Here is a 21,148-nt window from a genome sequence, read left to right on the forward strand (position 1 = left end):
TGTCACGCAACCGGCTCTGAAGAACAACTTCTTTCTAGATAAATCTTGCGACCGAGTCACTCTCTCAGTCACGCCCCTGGAAATAACTGTCAAAGGGCCGTTTGACGTAGGCGTGACGTCACGACACCCCCGGTTGGCTCTACGGCTGTTTAAATCCGGATACGTTTGAATCGATTCTGAGTTTGATTCCACACGATTCTTTATGATTATGAAATAAACACTGTCATATTAATTAAACGTTTAGTCTATTAAGTTGACACGACGAATGACACGGTGTCTTGGCGTTTTACCACGTTTAATGGGCTAGATATGAGCATTTAATTACCATCTTATTTAGAAATACAATTTAGTAAGAAATGCTAAGATAAGTTAAGATACTTGAGCCAGCTTCATAATATATATATTTTTTTTTACATGTATATGTTTTCCCAAATTAAAGAACTAATTTCATTGTATAATATTTGATTCCGGGGTTTTGGAGAATCGACTCTTTTGCGAATCGATTCCAAGCCTTTGTAGCCTCGCCCCCGATACTACTGAGTCGAGAGAACTGACTTGTTTAGTGTGTGACGAGGAACCAAAATAAAAACTAGCGCTAAAAAACCCTGCTCCTGTACGTCTTCTCAGCGATTGTCACGGGATTTCAATGTTCATCCTGTTTGTTGTAAGTAGTTATAAATCCCTATCTTTTATATAAAAATACGCATTTTCCTGCAGCAGCGGCGTCTCAGGGTAGTTAGCTAACAATCGGTCGCAGCTAGCCGGCTACTCAAATTAGCTACCATAGCAGGCTAACGGGGAAATGTGGCAGCCATTTGCGAGCACGAAACATTTCAGAAGCACGTATAATCTGTCTGCTTAGTGTTTCTATGGAATATTTTACAGCATGATGAATTGTTTTTGGATTGTAATATCTAATAAATATGTCACAATTCTGTATATATCTGGTTTAGTGCTGACTGGTTAACTAGCTAGCTTAGCAAGCCACGCGTTCCATTTGACTGCCAGTTGCCTAGCAATAAAAACTAAAGCTACAGACGTCTGGAGTATCGTGTTTTTGAGTGTCATCTCAACGTTAAGCTCGGACATCGCGCTGTTTCCGGTTTTCTACGTTAACCAGATCAGAGTTAGACCTGTATGTTAAGCTGGTTAGCTGTTCACATTAGCGCGGTTGACGTTGTTACCGCTTCCGCCGGCTGGTAACAGAACGTAGCATTAACTATCCGAGTCTTCAGTCTTGTCTAGTTGTCTATTTTTAACAGAAGTGTTAACTCAAACAGACTCGTCATGATGTTTATATAGGTTAGAAAAATCTCTGGATTCGTTTGAAATAAGAGAGTTTAGATAAAGTCTGTTCGCATAAGTATAGATTTTTTATAGATATTTCTGTGTTTTAATTTGTCATTCAGCAATATTTGTTTTTCTCTCTCGGCTTGTAATGTGTGTGAGATCCGCTAGTTATTTCTGCTGTTTTCTCCCACGATGCACATAGATTTGTGACAAGTGTGAACAAGTGTACTGAAGCATGTCTGGACATGATCAAGGGCATTAAAAATAATAAAATCTGTTCATTTTTAATGAATTCGTTTATAAAAACGGTTTATTTAATACGACCTAAGATGATCGACGCGTTAGTAAACAAACAGTAAACCTACCCATTTATTTTTAATGGGTAGTGAACGTTTTTAACACTTCCTCATAACACATCATTCCGATAAACATGGTTTTAAGTAGACTGAGTGAGATTGAATAGTTTGCTGATTTAATTTTGTACTGACTTTAAAATGTTTAACAATAGACGCTTTTGTATGTTCCTGTTTTCTGGAGATTTATTGCATGATTTACTGTAATATCTATAGATGGCATATTAGTACAACACCTAAAGTAGTTTTATTACTCCCATTATTGATTTTTTTAATTGAAGTTATTACTTAACTTTATAGTAGCTATAAACAGTTAGTCCCTCTTCAGCAGCCACTCACTCTCTCACTCACTCACTCACTCACTCTCACTCACTCTCACTCACTCACTCATTCACTCTCTCATTCACTCTCTTTCACACTCTCACTCACGCTCTCTCACTCACTCTCTCATTCTCTCTCATTCACTCTCTCTCTCACTCACTCATTCTCTCTCATTCACTCTCTCACTCTCTCTTTTACTCACTCACACTTTTACTCACTCCCCTACTCTCTCATTCACTCTCACTCACTCTCTCTCTCTCATTCACTGTCTCTCTCACGCACTCTCTTTTACTCACTCACTCTCTTACTCACTCTCTTACTCATTCTCTCACACTCTCACTCACTCTGTCTGTGTGTCTGTGTCGAATTTGATAAGATGAAGAAATGCAGCTTGTGGTGATACAGAGAGGGCAACCTTGTTTGTCCTAAAGACTCTTCCATGATTGGAAAACCTGAGTACAATTAGAAACTGCTTAATAGTTAATCTTAGATTATTTTGAGGATCTGAAATATGGGTTCCTTTGTTAGTTTTTATATAAAAAACACTTTTTATGCACTTTTTATATAAACCTGTGGTTTGAATTACAGCTGGCACTACTATTAGAGTTGCTGTAAACACATGGAAAATGTCTTCTTTAAATCTCCCAATTTATTCATTGCACTTTCACTATGCGTCTGATTTTTAGAGCAAATTCAGAGGGCCAAGTATTTATATGACTGTTACAGCAACCTTTAACACTCTCTTTCATAACTGGTTAAACTTACACTAAGCATATTACTTGTTAGGAATGCAAGTCTTTATGCTTCATCATAGTGTCTTATTATCATATAATTAACATTTAACTTGGTGGCCATATCACTATTACTATCAGATCTTTGACATGGAAAGCTGTCTACTTGCTGTATATTCTGCAGTTTCCTCTTGAACTGTGTTTTAAAAATATTCTGCATCTTTTCATACCAAAAGTAAAGACATAGGCAAGAAACTTAAAATAAAGAAGCCTACAAATAATATAATCAACATAACATATGCTGAATTGTCTGAGTCTTTCTTTGAAACTGAACATGAACCACATAGATGCAGAGATTACTCTTGCCTTAAACAAGAATGCACCTGTTTCCAAAATAACCGTTTTGACATTTCTGGATATATTTACTTCAGGTGACAGGTTTTGTAAAATATTTTTCTTTGTGATTGTAAATCTCATATCTTTTTAGTTAACTGTTAAACAATACAATGTTCTCCAAGTTTATATCAAGGTTTTTAAACTCACTGTGGTTAACCTTTTCCTCTACATTCAATGGAATTTCTCATACATCTTCAGGACTTTGCACTTCCGTATACATAGTGATCCTTATAAAGGTACTATTTCCATGAGAAGATCCGTTTGACCTCTATCCAGCCTCTTAATCTTAATCTCCTTTTCCTAATCTCACTAATCATTCTAGTTATCTATATATATATTTTGTATTTTTATTTAAATTGTAAAGTTATTTTATGTCACATGGGGGACTTGCAGTAGATGGAACATGCTAAATGGTATGCTTTGATCCAGAAGCTGTAAAATATACATTTTGCCAGTGAGTAGACCGGGAGGAGAAAGACCAGAGACAAATGGAGCATGAAGACGTGTATATATATGTATGATGTGAATTTTATCACTTTTCAGAATGGTTAGATTGTACATGTGAGTAGACGTGGAATCACTTGGCTTAACACGGTTGTTTAGTGCGTTTACATGAGCCTCTTATTTTACAAATTTACTGTTACAGAAGTGGCAACAGCAAGGAAGTGACACGACTTGTGGCAGTATTTGCAAGTGTCTGCAGCTTTTACAAAATGTGGCCGTGAGTTGTTAGTTGGTATGGTGGTGTTTTTGTTTTCAGTTTTGCTCAAACACAATCTGTCATAGCACAAATTGCCAGGTGATGTTAATGCAACTATTCAAATACAAATGTGCAGTATTGGTGCAGCTTTTATTGATGTTTAAATTTGACAAAGGTCCAGGAACAGTAATTAAATTGATAGTCCTTTATATTTAAACAATGTACACATTTGTTTTCTTTTTTTAACACCAAACACATTTGTGTTAATTTGTTTGACGTGTTGTGGCCAAAGGGAGCTTCAAAGATTGTTGACACTGAGGTCAGTTTTGGAAAACTGTTCTGTTTTCGAGAACGCTTGCTATGCCGGTAGCCACTACATATAGAGGTTGACTCAGCGGTTCAGTTTGTATTTGGTTATTTTAGGAGTCACCATTTTTATCTTGTAGGAAGATTTTGAGTAGTTGATCTGTATTAATATAATATTGATCAATTTTAATTTTTTGATATTACATCTAATTTTAAACCTGACAAACCTAGTTGAATCTATTGTATCATTTTGTATATATGATGATACTACAATATAAAACCATACTTATTATATTTCACTGCATTCACAACAGAAAGCTACAAGCAAACACACTGTACTGGCTACATACTACATACCAGAGCTATCAGTGCCGTCATCTCTTCCATTTTCTTCCAAGTTTTAGTTTTCTTCATAATGTCTGTAAAGCCATTTAATGAAAGTCAAATTTTTGCTCGTCAGACAATCAATAGGAATTTCTTCCTATATTAGTCAATATTTCTTCTTCACGTGCTGGAGGATTGTCTATTTATTGTGTCATATCTAAACTTGAGAGTACTTTGTTGGTTGACAGCTTTCTGAATGGTTAATGTGGTTGTAGAGTAATGCAGATATTCTTTTAACAGCTTTATTTGATGTCCTCCATGCTTAATCCACTGAAAACTGGCCATAACTGGAATATCACAGACACTGCATTGGTGTCACTGGTGAATGTCTCTAATGACCTTCACACTATGTGGTGTTTCCTTCAGTCTGGAAGTAGTCAGTTATGAACTCCGGATATTTGGCATCTGACTGTGGGTTATGCGTCTGTCAGAAAACAGCGACATTATAATACCTGCAGCTGAATTCTAACAGATTTTGCAGCAAAAGGAACCCCCGGCATCTAGTACATCTGAGCTCATTTGAGCTACCGTTTCTTCTGGTAGCTTTAAATCCCTGTTTGAACTGTCAGGGCAGACAAAGGCAACGATTCCCTGTTCACTGTCTCTTGGCAGTGGCACCTGTCTTGTTGCTGGTGTTGTCATGTACAGCTGGTAGCACTTTGCACTCTAGGGCCCTGACCCTGTGTTCTCTATTAAAATATTCCCCAGTGTTGTGTGCACACAACTTGATGCACTGCCATTGCTTCTTGTCAGTGATGTGATCTGCATTGCTGATAATCAAATAAGATGCCTTTACCGTATCGATCTTTATCTTGTAAATTACAGATAAAGCTGCTTTTTTTTAATGTTCTGCCAAATTATAATTCAAGTTTGTGCTTAGATCACCCATCATCAGTTTAACAGAAATATTGCAAATGAAGGAACGTTTCTTTGGCTGAAACAATTATTTCATGGTTTTGATGGAATGATTCCCAAACCAACAGCAGAGAAGACTTGGTCCTTAAATTAACAAATGATTATTAATTATGAGTCTGACCTGTTTACCATAATTACATTATCATTGTTAGCTAGATGAAACTTGGGAATGTTGGGTCCAAGATTGCTGTTTTGTGTGTCTGAATTAGACCAGCATAAACCGTCTTTCAAATGTTTTCAAAGAATTTGCATAGATTCTGGCATTTTTGGCTTTTGATGATGGTATGTGTTATCAGACTGCTCAGTAATTGGCCCTTTACTTGGCAAGTAATCTGTTGTCTGGTAAGAACATGTCTAGTTACATGAAGGATTGCTGAAATGTTATTTTATTTGTTAAACATTTTTTTGCTGTTTATATCATGCTCTGTTAAGTAAATGTAAAATATGTTCGTAATAAGTGATCAGTAATGGAATAGTGAGGAGGATTATGGGGCCAAGTCCTTTTTTATGGTTAGAAAGCACTTGAGGAACGCAGGCAGACGAGAGCCACTGGAATGCGTGTGGCCTCAGGTGTATTTATAGCTGCTGGGCCTATATTCATCAGTTTTACTTTCAGCCCTGATTAAATACTGCATATCTTAATTATGCGTTAAGAATCTGCCACATACTAAACATGGACACTGGCCATTATTTTTATTTTGTCTTGCACCATCTGTGTGCAAGTTCTCAAGAAATGCTCTACTAAGAATTGACACATTGTTCTTTGAGTTTTGTTGAATATGCAATGTTGAGTGTTTCTGTTCTTGTCAATTCAAGTTCCTCTTCCTGTAGTCAAGTTTCATTAATCTCCTGTGTTGCTGTAGCACAAACAAAAACCTGACCACAAACACACTCAGCTGAAACTGGTGTCAGCACATGGTTAAGTATTTAACAGCTGGTACCGGTGGTTGCTTATATGAAGTTTTCCTTTATCTCACTCGTCATGTAGAATAGTTTTTAAATGTTACCAGTTAAATTAAACGGATGTTAAAGAGAAATGTTTTACCTAGCTCCCTTTTTTTAAGTAAAAAAAAACCCTGCAAATTCCTGCCTGAGTGTTGGCAACGCTTAACCTTTAATCTTAAAAGCTCCAGCGCTCTCAGTTTTGAGTAGAAACCCCTTCAGGCAAAAAGAATGCAGAGTGAGAGGTATGGATTTACATCTTTCCAACTTGTTGTTTTATGCATGTTCATTTTAGATCCATCAGTGTGTATGTGCAAAAGTGCACTTTGGAAGAAGTGGTGTGTCCTGTCTGTGTTTGGTCACCGGCTGTGGATATCTTTCATCAGAATGATTGTGGAATTTAACCTCTCGAATGTTGGGATAATTGTGTGGGTTGGTGTTGCAGCAACTGCGTGGTTTTAGTGAATTGATGGTATATGGTGGTGGAGGAAAGCAGCTCAAATTGGTCTAGGACCTTGGACGTTGGCCATGGTAACATCTCAACTGAACCAGTGCCAAGTTGTCAGCACACCAAGTGAAAAATGGGGAATGCTTACAGACGTGTTAATGTCAGCCTAAAGATGCCTGCAGCTTCATATTTATGTTGCTGTAATTAGCAATCTAAAACGTGTGTAATTCTAGCATGCCTTGCATAGATATGATAAACTTTGTGGAATAAGTAGGGTTGCAAAGGGGCGGAAGGTTTCCGGTAAATTTCCGGAAACTTTCCACGGGAACTTAATCTGGGGAATTTTGGGAATATTCAAAATTGGAAACTTTATGGGAATTTATGGGAATTATTTGGAAATATAGGGAAATGTATGGTCATAAGCAGACATGCATGCAAGGTAATGCAAATCTTGACTGATTGTAAGATTGAATTGTCAGTAGAGCTTTAACTGATTCTTTCATTGAGTAACACAAAAGCATAATAAACATTATTATGCTTGTAATACACATCATAAACTTAATTGTAATAAACATATTTCCCTATGATTGCTGTAAAATGAAAGCATCCCCCACACTTGCCCTTCTAAAAAAAAAAAGTCCCAATCAAAATGTAAAATGAAGCATTTTTCTCAAGCTTATTAGGTCTCTGCTTCTGTGGTAGTCAAGGCCTGGAAAATGGAGGTGACCCCCCTTAAGTGATATATGGAGGATTTTTTTTATTTCAGTGAGTGTGTGGGGGAGAGGGTCATCAAATTATCTGTGAATGTGGTAACACTCCTAATTTACTGCTTATTAAGAGTTAGTAAGGTAGTTATTAAGCTTAGGTATTGGGTACCATTAAGAATGTAGAATAAGGTAATGCAGAATAAGGCATTAATATGTGCTTAATAAGTACTAATAAATAGGCAATATTCTATTAATATTCATGCTAATAAGCAACTAGTTAAATGACCCTAAAATAAAGTGTTACTATTAATAAAGTGCATGTTATGGAAGAATGCAAGTACATGCAGTGGGTGTGGCCTCGATGGCCCTCCAGTAAGCTGTGTGCAAGTGACCGAGGAATTCAGGGTACAAGTCAACTTAAATTGCCTTAAATCTTGTTGTTTTAAACAAAATTATGCTGCAAGATTTCTTTAACTACATTTAAGTTCCTTGTTATAGGCAACTCTGCATTTTTTTAAATTCCCAGTTTATTTCAATCTATTCCCGTTAATTCCCATATATTCCCGTTAATTCCCATGGAAAGTTTCCAGCCTTGAAAATTCCCGGAATTTTGCAACCCTAGGAATAAGTATGTATCTGTTAATAAAGTCTCAGTAGGGCTGTTGTGTGTGTGTGTGTGTGTGTGTGTGTGTGTGGTGTACACTGTTTTAGACTTGGTCCAATACCATGGTCTTCCGGGTCTGATACCTGCACCAGTGTGGACTGCATCATGAGAGTGCACTTACACTTTAAACACTTACATCAGGGACATTTCCAGTTATTTGATGTCTTGTATACTTTTGTCACATCGTTATCAATGGGTTGTTTTGCCCTGTTGCTGCACTTTGTGAATCAGCGATTAATGACAGTACTATCTCAAGGGGAACACTGTCACCTTGGCCTGAGCACACGGTTGGTGTGTACTGGGTCAGAACATTTGTCCTTTGCAGTTGGGGAAGGGTGGGGTTTATATGTCTGAGTATGTGGGTGGATGTTTTACCTTTAGGTCTGATTGGTATACTGTACACACATCAGTGCATGGTAGATGTCCTTTGCTACTTGTCCTCTAAAATGATTAAACCCTTTGAATTAGGATTGTTATGGAACTGAAGTTTTCTTTGATGATTTGACTAAGTTGTCCTATACTATTCTATAACTAAGCAATACTTTGGCAATGAATGAATGAGAATTTTAAAGCACCCAGAATTCAATTTGTAAGCCCTAAATTGCAATTTATCCCATTTAGGACATAAAAGCTTATAATGTAATACAACAAACAATTAAGCAATTACATAAATGCCTCAAGTTCAACAGCAATTATTGTAACCACAACATTGGAAATAGTCAAATGTACGTATGTGAGGAGTGGTGGGTGTTTTTCACACCACATGTATTGTTCTTCAAAATGGGTTTCTATATCGAGTATCTAAACTATACCCCTGCTTATAATACTCCTTTAATGTTAGGCTACAAAATGACATGAATATGCTTGAGCATACAAGGAATTTGTACGTGTCATACGCTTCCAGTACACAGAGACAACAAGATGACAATACAAAAAAATACACGTGAAAAAATTGAAAAACGAATAAATTGTATGTACAGTTGTGTTATAGATGGTAGAATGTATCAGACTAGAATGAGATGCAGGGATGTACTAGAATGGAAATGGTAACAATTTATGGTAAAAGTTCAAAAAGTGGATGACTTGGATGCGAGGGATACAGAGTGACTTCCTGAGCCTTTTTCCTCACTCTGGATATATACAGTTCTTGAAAGGTGGGCAGGGGAACAGCAATAATCCTTTTGACAGTCCGAACCGTTCTCGGTAGTCTTCTGATGTCTGATTTTGTTTCTGAGCCAAACCAGACAGTTATTGATTGTGCACAGAACAGACTTGATGATAGCTGAGCAGAATTGTTTCAGGAGCTCCAGTGGCAGGTTAAACTTCAACTGGCTAAGGAAGTCCATCCTTTTGTTGCGCCATTTTAAGAGTGGTGTAAATGTGAGTGTCCCACTTTAGATGGTGGAGCCCAGGAACGTGAATGCCCTCACAACAGCCACAGTGCTGTCCATGATGGTAAGTAGTGGGAGTGCAGGGGGTTTCTTCTGAAGTCCACTATCATCTCCACTGTTTTGAGTTAATTGAGCTCCGAGTTATTGTGACTGCACCAGACAGCTCTTTAACCTCCTGTCTGTAGGAAGGCTCGTTTCTGTCTTTTGATGAGGCCGATGACTGTAGTGTTGTCCGCAAACCTCAGGAGCTTGACAGAGGGGTCATTAGAGGTGCAGTCGTTGGTGTACAGGAAGAGGAGAAGTGGGGAGAGAACACAACCTTGGGGGCACCAGTGTTGGTGGAGTGGCTGTTTTGACACAAATAAATTTGACATGACCAAGGAGTAAATTCAGTAGCTGGGCTTCATGTCAGCTGTACTGCATCAATAAATGCTATGCCTCATACTTATTCCTGTACAAACTCAGTAAGATGTTTTCATATTAGCTTGCAGAAGTTCAGCAGGACATAGCCATGTAATCTGATAAGTATCTATCTAGCTTATGATGCATGTCTGAAAGATTTCAGTCAATTTGAGACCCTGTTGTTGGTTTGCAGTGGATTTCTAATACTTTTTGCATGTTTGGTTTTTGCATGTTTAACTTATATAACTTATATTTATGTAATGTAAGAAAAAATAAGTCTTAGATCCTGTTTTTCCTAAAGCTGAATGCACAAAACGTTATGTCATTAGCATATGCAATATGATTCGCTTACAGGCAGAATTCAGTGTTAGCTCATCTTAGCCTTTTTAAATGAGAGTTTACTGACTCTCAAACAATTTGTTGTTTATACATTACATGGCTTCAAAAATCTAGAAGGATTTCGTAAAATGGAGACACTATTTGTCCAAAGGGGTACAGATGTTTGCAATGAAAAAAAAAATCTCAATTTCAACACAAAAAGGCAAAGCTGCATATACATTCAGTATCTTGCTTGTCCCATTTTGGCCATGTATATACAGCAAAGAAGGTTCAAGATTCACTCTTTGACCCTGGCAAACTAAACAGAAAGTTGCCTGCCATCGTACATATACATTCTGATTTTAAATATCTTTAAATGGGGATAAAACAGGGATTACAATCCTGCTGCTAAATCCACCTCTAGTCCTAGCAGAAGTGTATAGGTATGCAAGTTGACATGTTCCTTATCTCTCTCTCTCATGCTGCTGTTCTTGCTGTCCCCCAGCCCAAGGCCACTAATCTCTCCCAACCTATCTGTAGGCAGTCTGAGATAAAGCTTCACACTACAGCTGCAGCCCTGTCTTGGGAAGGAGCTAGTCTATACAGCTGACTCAGATATTACCAAAGTTTTAATACACCGCCTCATGCAGTGTTTGGGTCTGGACAAAATCCAGTTGGTGGTAGTTCTTTTTTTTTACCATGTCACCCTTGTAACTTTCCGCTGATTACCATTGCCTTGCTGGTGAGAGGTATCAGACTTGTGTAATATCAGGTCATTTGTGTTCCTCAAATAAATAATGAAGAAGAGAGGTAAATGACAGACTCCCGTTTATCGGTTTCCAGTTTTCCATGTATTCAAATGGAACAAACTCGTACTAGTATAAACTCCATAGTTTACTTTGTTTATGCGTATATTTTTCAGTGCCTTACAGAATTAAAACACTAGATATTGAAAATGCAATATTGCTGCAGACATTAAGAATTGTAGCACACTTTTTACGAATGTCTTCTGATTATTTTGATTCAGCTTCTGTAACAGCATCTTGGACACAAGAATGCAGGTTTTATATAAATGGGTTCATTCTAATATTTTATTTCTATAATAACAGTAGTGGTTTGTATGGTGGACATGCCACATAACCTGATTTTAAAAAGTGTCATCTTTTGATATTGTGAGATATTTGTTTATAATTTTTGGAAGTCTTTTTCCAGTGTCAGTTTTGAAATGTAAGTTTTCTGACCAGAGACTTGGAGGAGGAGGGCTTTGTGGGTCCTTTTTGTTTTGGGAATTGGTTTTGTTCATTTCAAACGTAACACTCCAAACTGATAAAATGTGTAAGATTGTCTTTTAATTAAAAAGCTTAGGAAAATTGCTGTGATATATAAGTGGAATGAGACGCTTCAGGAAGTTATAGTGTTAAGTGTAATTCAACTTGGTGTTGGGCCTCATTCCTTACTTATTTTATTGCCTGCTCATTTTAGGGTGTTGTTTAATAGTGAAGCTAAATTCTCATTATCTTTGTGCCTCTAACCTTCAACTAATCAGCTCCTCACAGGCAGCTCTGTAGTCCAGTGAGCGCTTACATGCTGTGACTTCTCACCCTGGCTTTTTGGGTATCCGAGCAGCTCGTGGTTGTGTTTCACTGAGAGACACCGTACAGTACAGCTCAAGTGCCTTGGAAGGATTTGTAGCTTAAATTGAAGGGATCTGAGGAGGATTAGCACTCTGGAGTAGGGCATGTTAGCCCTTCCAAAGCCCCATAATCCCCCATGTTTTCTACAAGCAAGGGAGAAGTGGAACAAAACATTAATGAAGAAGGCTTTTCAGGCCACTTTTGATAATCCCTGTATGCTTATATTATACCTTTTTATAATACCATCAATTATGTATGTATGTATATAAAGAAGATTTATTCGTTCTCATTCTGATTAATTCTTTTCTTGCTGTTGGAGTACATTTACTACTACACAGGAAGCATGGATCTCACAGCTAGTCTAAACTTTAACTTTCAGGCTAACATTGCAGGGATGTGTTATGAATAAGGAGAATACCCTAGTTCCAAATGTGCAAAGTCATCCTTCCTAGAGTTCTTCCTTTTCAAGCGCCTATCAAATTTAGGATTTAGTGTTCACTTTATTCGTAGATATTCGTCCTCATTATCGTGCATTATCACAGTGTACTCAGTGAGACGGCTGTTTTCTCTGTCCCAGCTGCACAGAGCAGTCTGTGAAGAAAAGAGAATAAGGAACAGATATTGAGGACAGTGAGAATAGTGAGTCACATAAAAAGAAGAGTGGCACTGTTACTGTGTGTACTCTGTGAACTCTTTGCTAGTTAACGAGAAGCTGCATTTCACAGAACACTGAGCCATTTCTGAGAAGTTCACATTTTCACTTTGTTAGTTGTCTGTTCATGCCGCATACAGCTGGTGTGGGGGTGTGTGTGTGGCTGGTGAGGTGTATTACGTGAAGGTTTCTAACACAGCGTGCACCTTAAAGGGGTTTGCCTTGGTGCTGGGAGGGAGTGGGGGGTCGGAAGTAATAAAAGGGAAAGTGCCTTCTGTTAACCGCACTGTTAACACCTGCATCAAATTTTTACTTAACATCCATTCATTCAGTTTTGGTTCATAAAAGAAAGCTGAACGTACTTTAATATACTGGTAATTATATACTTTTAATAAAATGAAAACCATATGCTATGGTCTTATCAGAGAGCAGAATCATGTTTAGAATACAAGCTTGATTTGTGTTTGTTGTTTTATACAAAGCACAGAAGTGCATTTTATTTGCACCGTGACTTTGGAAATAATTTTCGGATTACAGAAAACTAACTTTAACTTCTATTTGATGAGAGGGTTCAGAAGAGACATGTTAGACTGGTTCATGCAGACAGGAAGTGTCCAGTAATCTTTTCTTCTCTTTACAACCGTGGTGAGCAGAAAAGTATCTCACAATGCTCAGTCTGAGGCACGGATACTCTCAGTATGTTTAACACTAAACACTTAATGAGACTTTCCATTTATAGCATGGGTGTTTCTAACATGTTAGGATGCATCATTGTTAGCATTACACTTGATATCATGTTGCATCTCATGATGAGTTTAACCCAACAACAGTCTATGAAACATTCATTTTGTTATGAAGACTTGCCATTACTCCTTATGCACACATCACTTGCTTCTCCACCTCTGCAGTGTAGAAGAAGTGTAATTATAGGAAGGCTTGCAAATGTGGCAGCTTGATTTGCAAGTGTTCCCAGCAGATCAGAGGAACTATTTCAAGGTTCAGGCTAAACAGCTGCAGTCCTATTTACTGGATGTGAGCTCAAGTATGGTATGTAAAAGTGTTCCTGATGACCATATTAATTTGCCTAAGTACAGTGCAGTGTGTACTGTAAAAGTATGTCTTGTGCTGTGTCTCAGTTGCCCTGTGGGAATACATTAGTCTCAGTTACCCTCTTTGAACCAGTGTGTTAGTGGGGCCCTTTGTTGCAAGTTTGAGAATGCTTCTCTTGATTTTCTTAGCCCAGGTCTTGTTTGCTCTGTCTCCTTTGACCCAATCACACAACCTTGTACCTTAGTCTCTATTTAAAATGATCTGTTTAACTGTGGGCCAATAATTCAGTAGCCTGTTTTGGAAGTAGTTTTTGAGTTCACACGTTCTCCAGTGAATTATAAGGTCACAGTCTAACCCGGGTTCTCTGAAGTTCTTTCACAGATGTTTATTGTCAAGAGAATTGTGTACTAAAGGCCAAGAATGACTGGACAACTTTTCCACAGTGCATGTTTTATGCTAGGTGTATGTAGTTCACAAATTTTTCTTCTTTTCCACAGTAAAAAAAAGTGTTTTAATTGTGAAACAGCAGCTTTCTTCCTATTTTCCCAACCTAGTCCTTTTTGTTTTATTCCTTTTATTCCCCTTTTTCACCCTGTTTCTATTGGGTGATCTGATGGTTGAATATAATGGCTTGTAATACTTTGTAAGGTGCAAGTTTTGTCCATGCAATTGCTATACCAGTTCTGAATACTTTGTTTATGGAAATAAAACAGTATAATTCCTGCTAGTGGGCACAAAACGGGATGCATCGGAGCAAAAGTAAATTTGCAAAAGTAAAGAACATGATTTATATTGTGATGGTTGCAAACACAATATATCTCTTTCTTTCACCCTCTTTGAGCTCTGGTCTACCAAGTCCTGTCATTCGGTTATTCAGTAATCAAATTAGTAATTATGGGAAAAGTTACTAACTCAGCTCCACTGAAATGTGAGATTGATAGCTTACTCATTTGTAGAGATGCTCAACATCAGGTACTGATGTCTCTATCCTGAATGTACCATGCAAGTAACTATGTTTTTATATGTAGAATATACTGTATTTCAGAAAGTGTTGCTTACTGTAATGCACATTTTCATATTAATGAAAACATTGAGTGAAGTTTTTGGACCTTTATACACTGATTTTTTATTATTTATTTATTTATTTCAATTAAGAGGTGTGAAGCTGATGTGGGTATGTGGCATGTATCCTTCACATCCTAAGCAGTTTACATTTGATTGTTCAGGCAAGGAGCTTATTTAGGTTTGGTTTTGTCTGAAATTCAATGTAGAATATAACATTTATCACTATAAGATTCTGAAATGAAACAGGCCAGTGAAAGCTGCTCTTTACAAACATATTGATTTAATTGCATTTTAACTCCACTAGATTGAGGGCTTGACTTTTCTCTTGTTCTTCTTCTCAACAGTGTTTCCGTGCAGATCCGGCCCGCACATTTATGGCGTTTGTGAGTGGAGACTTCTGCCATGCTCAGCACCTCAGCATTGTGAACAAGTGAATCATCAGCCCCCCACGGGACTACGCTACCCAGAAACCCCCCTGACAGCTAGCACTGAGCCCTGCCTGTCTCTCCTGAATCCTCCTGGGATTACGCGTAGTCCTCAGCCTGAGCGCAAACAAGTTCTCTCTTCTACCCCAGCCACTTTCTGTCTCTACAGTCAATCCAAAACACCTCTCCTGAATGGGGTAATCTACAGTTGTCTCATTAGATGACTGAAGGATAGTCTCTTTTGTTTTGTTTTTATTTTATTTTTTACCTTTTCATTCATCCTGTTTTATACATCATTTGTGCACTGTGGACGAGACCATCCTCCATTTTTTTGTATTTATTTTTTTATTTTTGTAGTCCAGTGCCCTCCATCTCACCCAAACTCATTTTTGTTTCTTTTTTAATTTATTTTTAATATAAGTCCTTGCTGAATCTGAGCCAAAGTGTTTTTAAGGAACAGGAAACAAACATTTTTATTACTGTTTTAAAGCCGTCTTGCCAACATGAACCGCCCTGCCGCTGTTGAAATTACCTACGAGTGCATGAGATTCCTCATCACGCACAACCCTACCAACTCAACCCTCAACAAGTTCACAGAGGTAAGGGTGTGTATGTTGACCCTCCTCTAAGTGTGTGTGTGTGTGTGTGTGTGTGTGTAAAGCACAAGGAAGTAACCTGTGCTCCTTTGACTCTGCCCCCAAGGAACTGAAGAAATTTGAGGTAAACACAGTTGTGCGCGTGTGCGAGGCCACTTATGACAAGGCGCCTGTGGAGAGGGAGGGCATCCAGGTCCTGGTAAGTACTGTTGTTCAGGTCTATTACCACAAGTCTCTTGCACACTCAAATTATTTTGGAGCATACACACAGAGAAACTTTCACTCCATATACTGACTAACTTTGGCTTGCTGTCTTAAATAAACCCCCTCAAGCAGGGAAAATCCTGAGGAGCTCCCCCTGTGTCTAAGCCTCAGTAAAACAGTACTGTAGTGTTCTGTCATAACTCAGTGGTATCAGCCAGTGTACATTGTCTGCACAAACCACTTTAAGCTTTTCCTCTTCCAGTACACGTCTGTACAAGAACAGCAATAAAGTAAGCTGTTTTGTAACATACAGTTGCTATACAGTGGCCCCGTAAAGAAACCTAAAACAAACTAAATACCCAACAGTAACATAAGTTGTCAGTAATGACTTTTATGTTTGAAGCTTCTTTTGTTCCTTTATCATTCCATTTGTATCATATCACTTTTCCCCACTCCTTTTTTTTTTTTTATACTGTGAGAAAAATTAAAAAAAAATCATCAATAACTCATTTAATTCAGTCATATCAAATCAGGAACCATAATAAATCCATAATCATAAATAAATGAATCCAACCTTGTACAGATTAGCCTTCTTTGTATTTCATAGTTTTAGAATTTTAAACAAAAATGAGCACCAGTCCACACATTAAGAAAACACAAAAGAGCGGCACCTTCTTTAACCAACCCATGAGACTACAGTCCTACCCACTTGGTTTCTACAGGGTCACGAATAGAGAGTTTTGACTCGAGGCAAAGTGAAAGTTACCCGCTACCAGAAACAGATTCATATCTTTCACATACCGCGTCCTTCAGTTCAGACTGCATTAAACTGCATCCAGTTCAGTTTTTCTAACCAGCTGCAGTCATACAGGTTTTTGGTGAGAATTTAGATGAAGAATCTGAAGTAGTGAAATCGATGTTTAGCTATGCAGAATATGAAATTTGTGCTGGTTTCATACATATCATAAAATAATGGTGGTCAGCTTCTGTTCTTAAAAGTGCAAGTCATGCTTGGATGTGATGCCTCCGTATACTGTAGCTAGATAGCAATGAGTAAGGAACAGAAAGATGAATGCGAAGTCGGGCAAAGACAGTTTAGCCTACGGAGTTATTCCCTTTTTTCCCTTGGCTTGGGGTGGGGCCTTTACTCTGGGATATACTAAGAACCATGATGATTTGAGGCTGATGAGGTTGTACAATTATCCTGTCATGAATGTTTTATACTGTTCCAGCACAGATTTTTAACATCTGTTCACTTGGACTGTTTTATTCTTTATTTTGTCAACTGCCAGATTGTAAATTTGTGTCTGCTATCATGGTGTCACATATAATCTGTACTTTTCTGCCTCTTTTGAAAGGATGTCATGAATAAACATTTAGACAGCTGTGGAAGTTACAAAAGTCCAAATCTCTCTGTCTTGGCTATATGGTTGACGGAGGTTAAATTAAGAGAGAAGCCAGCAACTTTTTTTAAAGGTGGAAATTTCCAACCCTTTCTTGTAATCCCATACATTTTTACCCCAGCTCATTTTTTTTTTAAATATTATTTGGTCATGACCCAACTAAACTAATTTAGGAATTAAAATGAAACAAATGTGCTGGAAATGAATAAAGGTAATGAGGTGTAGAAGGAAAGAAAAGAGCACTGGGTATTGGAACAGTTATTAAACTCTTTTTTTTTAGCAGGGAGTGCAAATATTCTGCACTCCATGGATATCAGGCTTGTCGTCTACGTATTTGTACAGAATGATAAAAACAAGCGTAAGGGTTTTACCATATTAAAATACCAGAGTGTGTTTTGCAGCTTGTGGGCAGGAATGGGAGAGAGTGTGAGAGTATACAGGGATGAGTGAAGTAAAGAGAGAGGACTTGTTTTAGCTGGCAGTGAGCAGAAACTACAGTTCAGTGGGAACATAGTAGGGAGGCCACCCGTTCGAAACTCTTTCCTTTTCTTTTTTCTCTCACTCATGAGAAATAACTGATTTCACTACAAGGCCATGTTTCGACAATGAATTTGTCAGAAAACTCAACCTCTCCCTCCAGATGATATTAGCCTTGTGCGTCAATTTAGTGAACTCGATACATCCTGCCTCAGAGCGCTTACCCAGCCTCCTTTTTTGTTTCCATTTCCCACTCACTGCCCCGTGACTCGTTGTCTTTCACTCTCCCTTTTTTTCCCCTGCCTGTATTGATCTCGTCTTCCCAGCCTGATTATCTTTTAATCACTGGACTACCTCCTCCTCTTTTGGCCCAAACTCTCTCTCTCCTGCATTCTCCTATTTGTTACGTTTCTTTGTTGCTCAGCCTGGGGGGACTTTGGCAGATCTTTGTCTCTTTTCTAGCTCAGATATGTTTCCTGGGCCCTTCTCTGAAACTTCAGAATTGCTTTAGAAGGAAATACTTCACAGAACAGACTAACCATTGAGCACATGCAGACCTCAGTTCTATTTAATTCTCTTCTGTTTCCAGAATGGGTATGCACTATTGAATTAGACACGAGGTGTTCATATTTGCTTGCTTGTTTCCCCCCATACAGGACTGGCCCTTTGATGATGGAGCTCCACCCCCCACCCAGATTGTTGATGATTGGCTAAATTTGTTGAAGACCAAGTTCCGTGATGAACCGGGATGCTGCATTGCCGTGCACTGTGTTGCGGGATTGGGCCGGTAAATAAAACCTTTACAGAAACAGGAAAACTCTTTTTCCATGTTCCTAATGGCTTACGCTGGTGGCTCATTGTAAAACTAATTTCCCTCATGATATTTTTCATCTAATCCTGTTTACATATTAATGACAAACATGTTTACATCAATTCTAATTTCACTATACATATCTCACAAAGATGAGTTGTTAAGAATGGTGGAAATATTTGGGTTTGTAAGAAAAGTTTAACCTGTGGGTGAGCATGTATATAAGGTCACATAGTATTTAGTCAATTTGGATCTAACCTCAGTGCATCTTGGTGCAGATGAAAACACAGGACCAATATGACCCATACGATTCCAGTTTAACTCTAATGTGGGTTAGAGAAAGCAGGTTGGTGCTGTATCACCCACTACAATAAGTGGTGCTGAAGATAATTTTTCTGTAAATCTGAACTGATAAACTGAGTCACAGATTGACCCAAAAAACAGTTGGATGTGAAAAATGTTTAGTAATTACTGGTCATTTTCAGAATTATCTATTAAGGTATTGTTTGAGGCTCCGTGGTCTCTATGCATTTTTCTGACCAGTTAATGAAGGGGTTTTGAACCCTATGCTTTTTCAGCCCTACAAACCTCAAGCCAAAGTTAATGAATCAAAAGTGTCAGGTGTGAAAGCTTTCAATGTTTCTGTCAGAACAGGAAAACCCCACCCAGAGGTTAACCCCAATGATGGATTCAAAATGATATAGTTGGGAGATTATTGAATGGCTGATGGAGTGAAGCCAACAGACACAACATTGACAACATTATTTTCATAATTGAGAGCCTAAAACACTCTGTATTGCAGAAGATTTCAAGTGCCCCCTTGTTTCCTGTGATCTGTGTTGTAGCTGTTTGTGTTCACAAATTTAAGTGTGTTGATCTATTTAACCTTTATCTAGTTTTTTGTGATATTGTTTGCAGAGGTTTGTGGAAATCGCAGCCCACATTATAAAGTTATTATCATTAAGGGATCTAAGTCAACTCAGACCTAATGTGCTCTACTTGTGGATTGTGCCAAATAAAATAAATGATAAAAATGATCTTATTGTTTTTCCTTTTCCTGTAGAGCACCTGTACTTGTGGCCTTGGCCCTGATTGAGAGTGGGATGAAGTATGAGGATGCAGTGCAGTTTATCCGGCAGTAAGTTACACTTGTGCGCAAACAGAAACTTTTTATTGGTACTACTCATTTCTTGGCTTCACCACTCACCCATCGCCTGTTTTTGTTCTGTTTTCAGAAAGAGACGTGGAGCCTTCAACTCCAAACAGCTTCTTTACCTCGAAAAATACAGACCCAAGATGCGCCTGCGGTTCAAAGATGCCAATGGTCACAACTGCTGCATCCAGTAATGTGCCAGTTGTATACAACTAATGGGGAAAAAATTACCTAGTGCAAGCTGTGGGTAATTAATATGATGGTTAATATTCTGAGTCATGACTAATCGAAATACCGAGATGTAACAAATTAAATCTGATCTGTGGATTCACAAGCTGAATGAATGAGAGAGGTCAAAGCACACAGATATGGCTGCCTCCTGGTTACCAGTGTACCAGTCATGGATATAACACACAGCAGTTCCTCATGACATCCCAATGTCCAATCATGGGATAACTTTTTATTCTCCATTATTCTGAAATGAATTATTTTACCATTATGAAAAGATGTGTGCTTGTGTAATGCTTTTGGTTGTTGATTAAATTGAACATTGGTGTTATAATTGGACAAAAGGATATACACACTTTTCAAAATCAGACAATAACTTGTTTTATTAAAACAATATTTTTAGTTGCTGAAATGGACCAAAAGAGCTCTTTTCTCCGTTTTCTGAAGTCACTTTTAATTTAGGGTCAGGATGGGTTTTAATGTCAACTGTATTTATTCACTAGAAATATCGAGTCTTGTCAGGCGTATGGTTGGGGCCAGGACACTTTTCCCCCTCTTACAGAGCCATGTTCTTTCATTTTAGTTTTCTGAATCTCTGGGGAGTGCAATATTCAGTCCAATTTAGAAAAGCAATCATTCTTTAGGACTATTCTACATGCGTGCACACACACATACACAAACACACAGGAGAATAGCTTGATTTAGGTACTTTTTAATTGCCATGTATGCTTACTCTAGTAGTGGGTCAGTTAAAGGCTTTGCTGTAGGCCTGACTGTCCATACACTGTTGCTGTGACCCTATTGTTCAGCCCATAGGCACACTCAAGGAAATGACAGATGGGAAACTTTTTTTTTTATTATTATTTTATTTTATAAATCTTTGCCCACATTTTGAAAAGAGCCCCATCTTGTTTTTAAAACGAATAAACAATTGATATGAACTCAGCTTTGTCTTATGTGTTTTTGTACTCTTTGTGAATATTTCTGTCTAACATTGCAAATGCAAATGTTAAGCATTCCTGGATCATATTTCAGGTTTGAATTATATAATGTATAGTATCTGTAGGCAAGAGAGAGAAAGGTGAATACTTGCAACACCTCAGTTTAATGGGAGAGTCTGTATTGACATATTTGCCTATGGTGCTTTGTTTCTCTGCTTAAGTGCTGCTAGGGAGCAAAAGA

At 38.0% G+C, this 21,148-nt stretch overlaps 1 protein-coding gene across 1 annotated transcript; it reads left to right on the forward strand.

Moving 5' to 3' along the window:
• Positions 1-503: 503 nt before the first annotated feature.
• ptp4a2b (protein tyrosine phosphatase 4A2b) lies at positions 504-20,911 on the forward strand. Its single transcript, XM_060897019.1, has 7 exons — positions 504-664; positions 15,014-15,291; positions 15,585-15,693; positions 15,797-15,889; positions 18,431-18,561; positions 19,649-19,723; positions 19,821-20,911. The coding sequence occupies exons 2-7, from the start codon at positions 15,287-15,289 to the stop codon at positions 19,930-19,932; spliced, it is 525 nt and encodes a 174-aa protein (XP_060753002.1). The 5' UTR covers positions 504-664; positions 15,014-15,286; the 3' UTR covers positions 19,933-20,911.
• The last annotated feature ends 237 nt before the right edge of the window (positions 20,912-21,148 follow it).

This window comes from Tachysurus vachellii, chromosome 21 (assembly GCF_030014155.1).
Source record: "Tachysurus vachellii isolate PV-2020 chromosome 21, HZAU_Pvac_v1, whole genome shotgun sequence".
Lineage (NCBI taxonomy): Eukaryota > Metazoa > Chordata > Actinopteri > Siluriformes > Bagridae > Tachysurus > Tachysurus vachellii.

What these genes read in the sequence shown, in the direction of transcription:
- ptp4a2b (XM_060897019.1), top strand. An exon ending in GGGAGGGCATCCAGGTCCTG is followed by an intron (nt 15,890 to 18,430) that starts GTAAGTACTGTT and finishes CCCCCCATACAG; the next exon opens with GACTGGCCCTTTGATGATGG. An exon ending in TGTGTTGCGGGATTGGGCCG is followed by an intron (nt 18,562 to 19,648) that starts GTAAATAAAACC and finishes CTTTTCCTGTAG; the next exon opens with AGCACCTGTACTTGTGGCCT.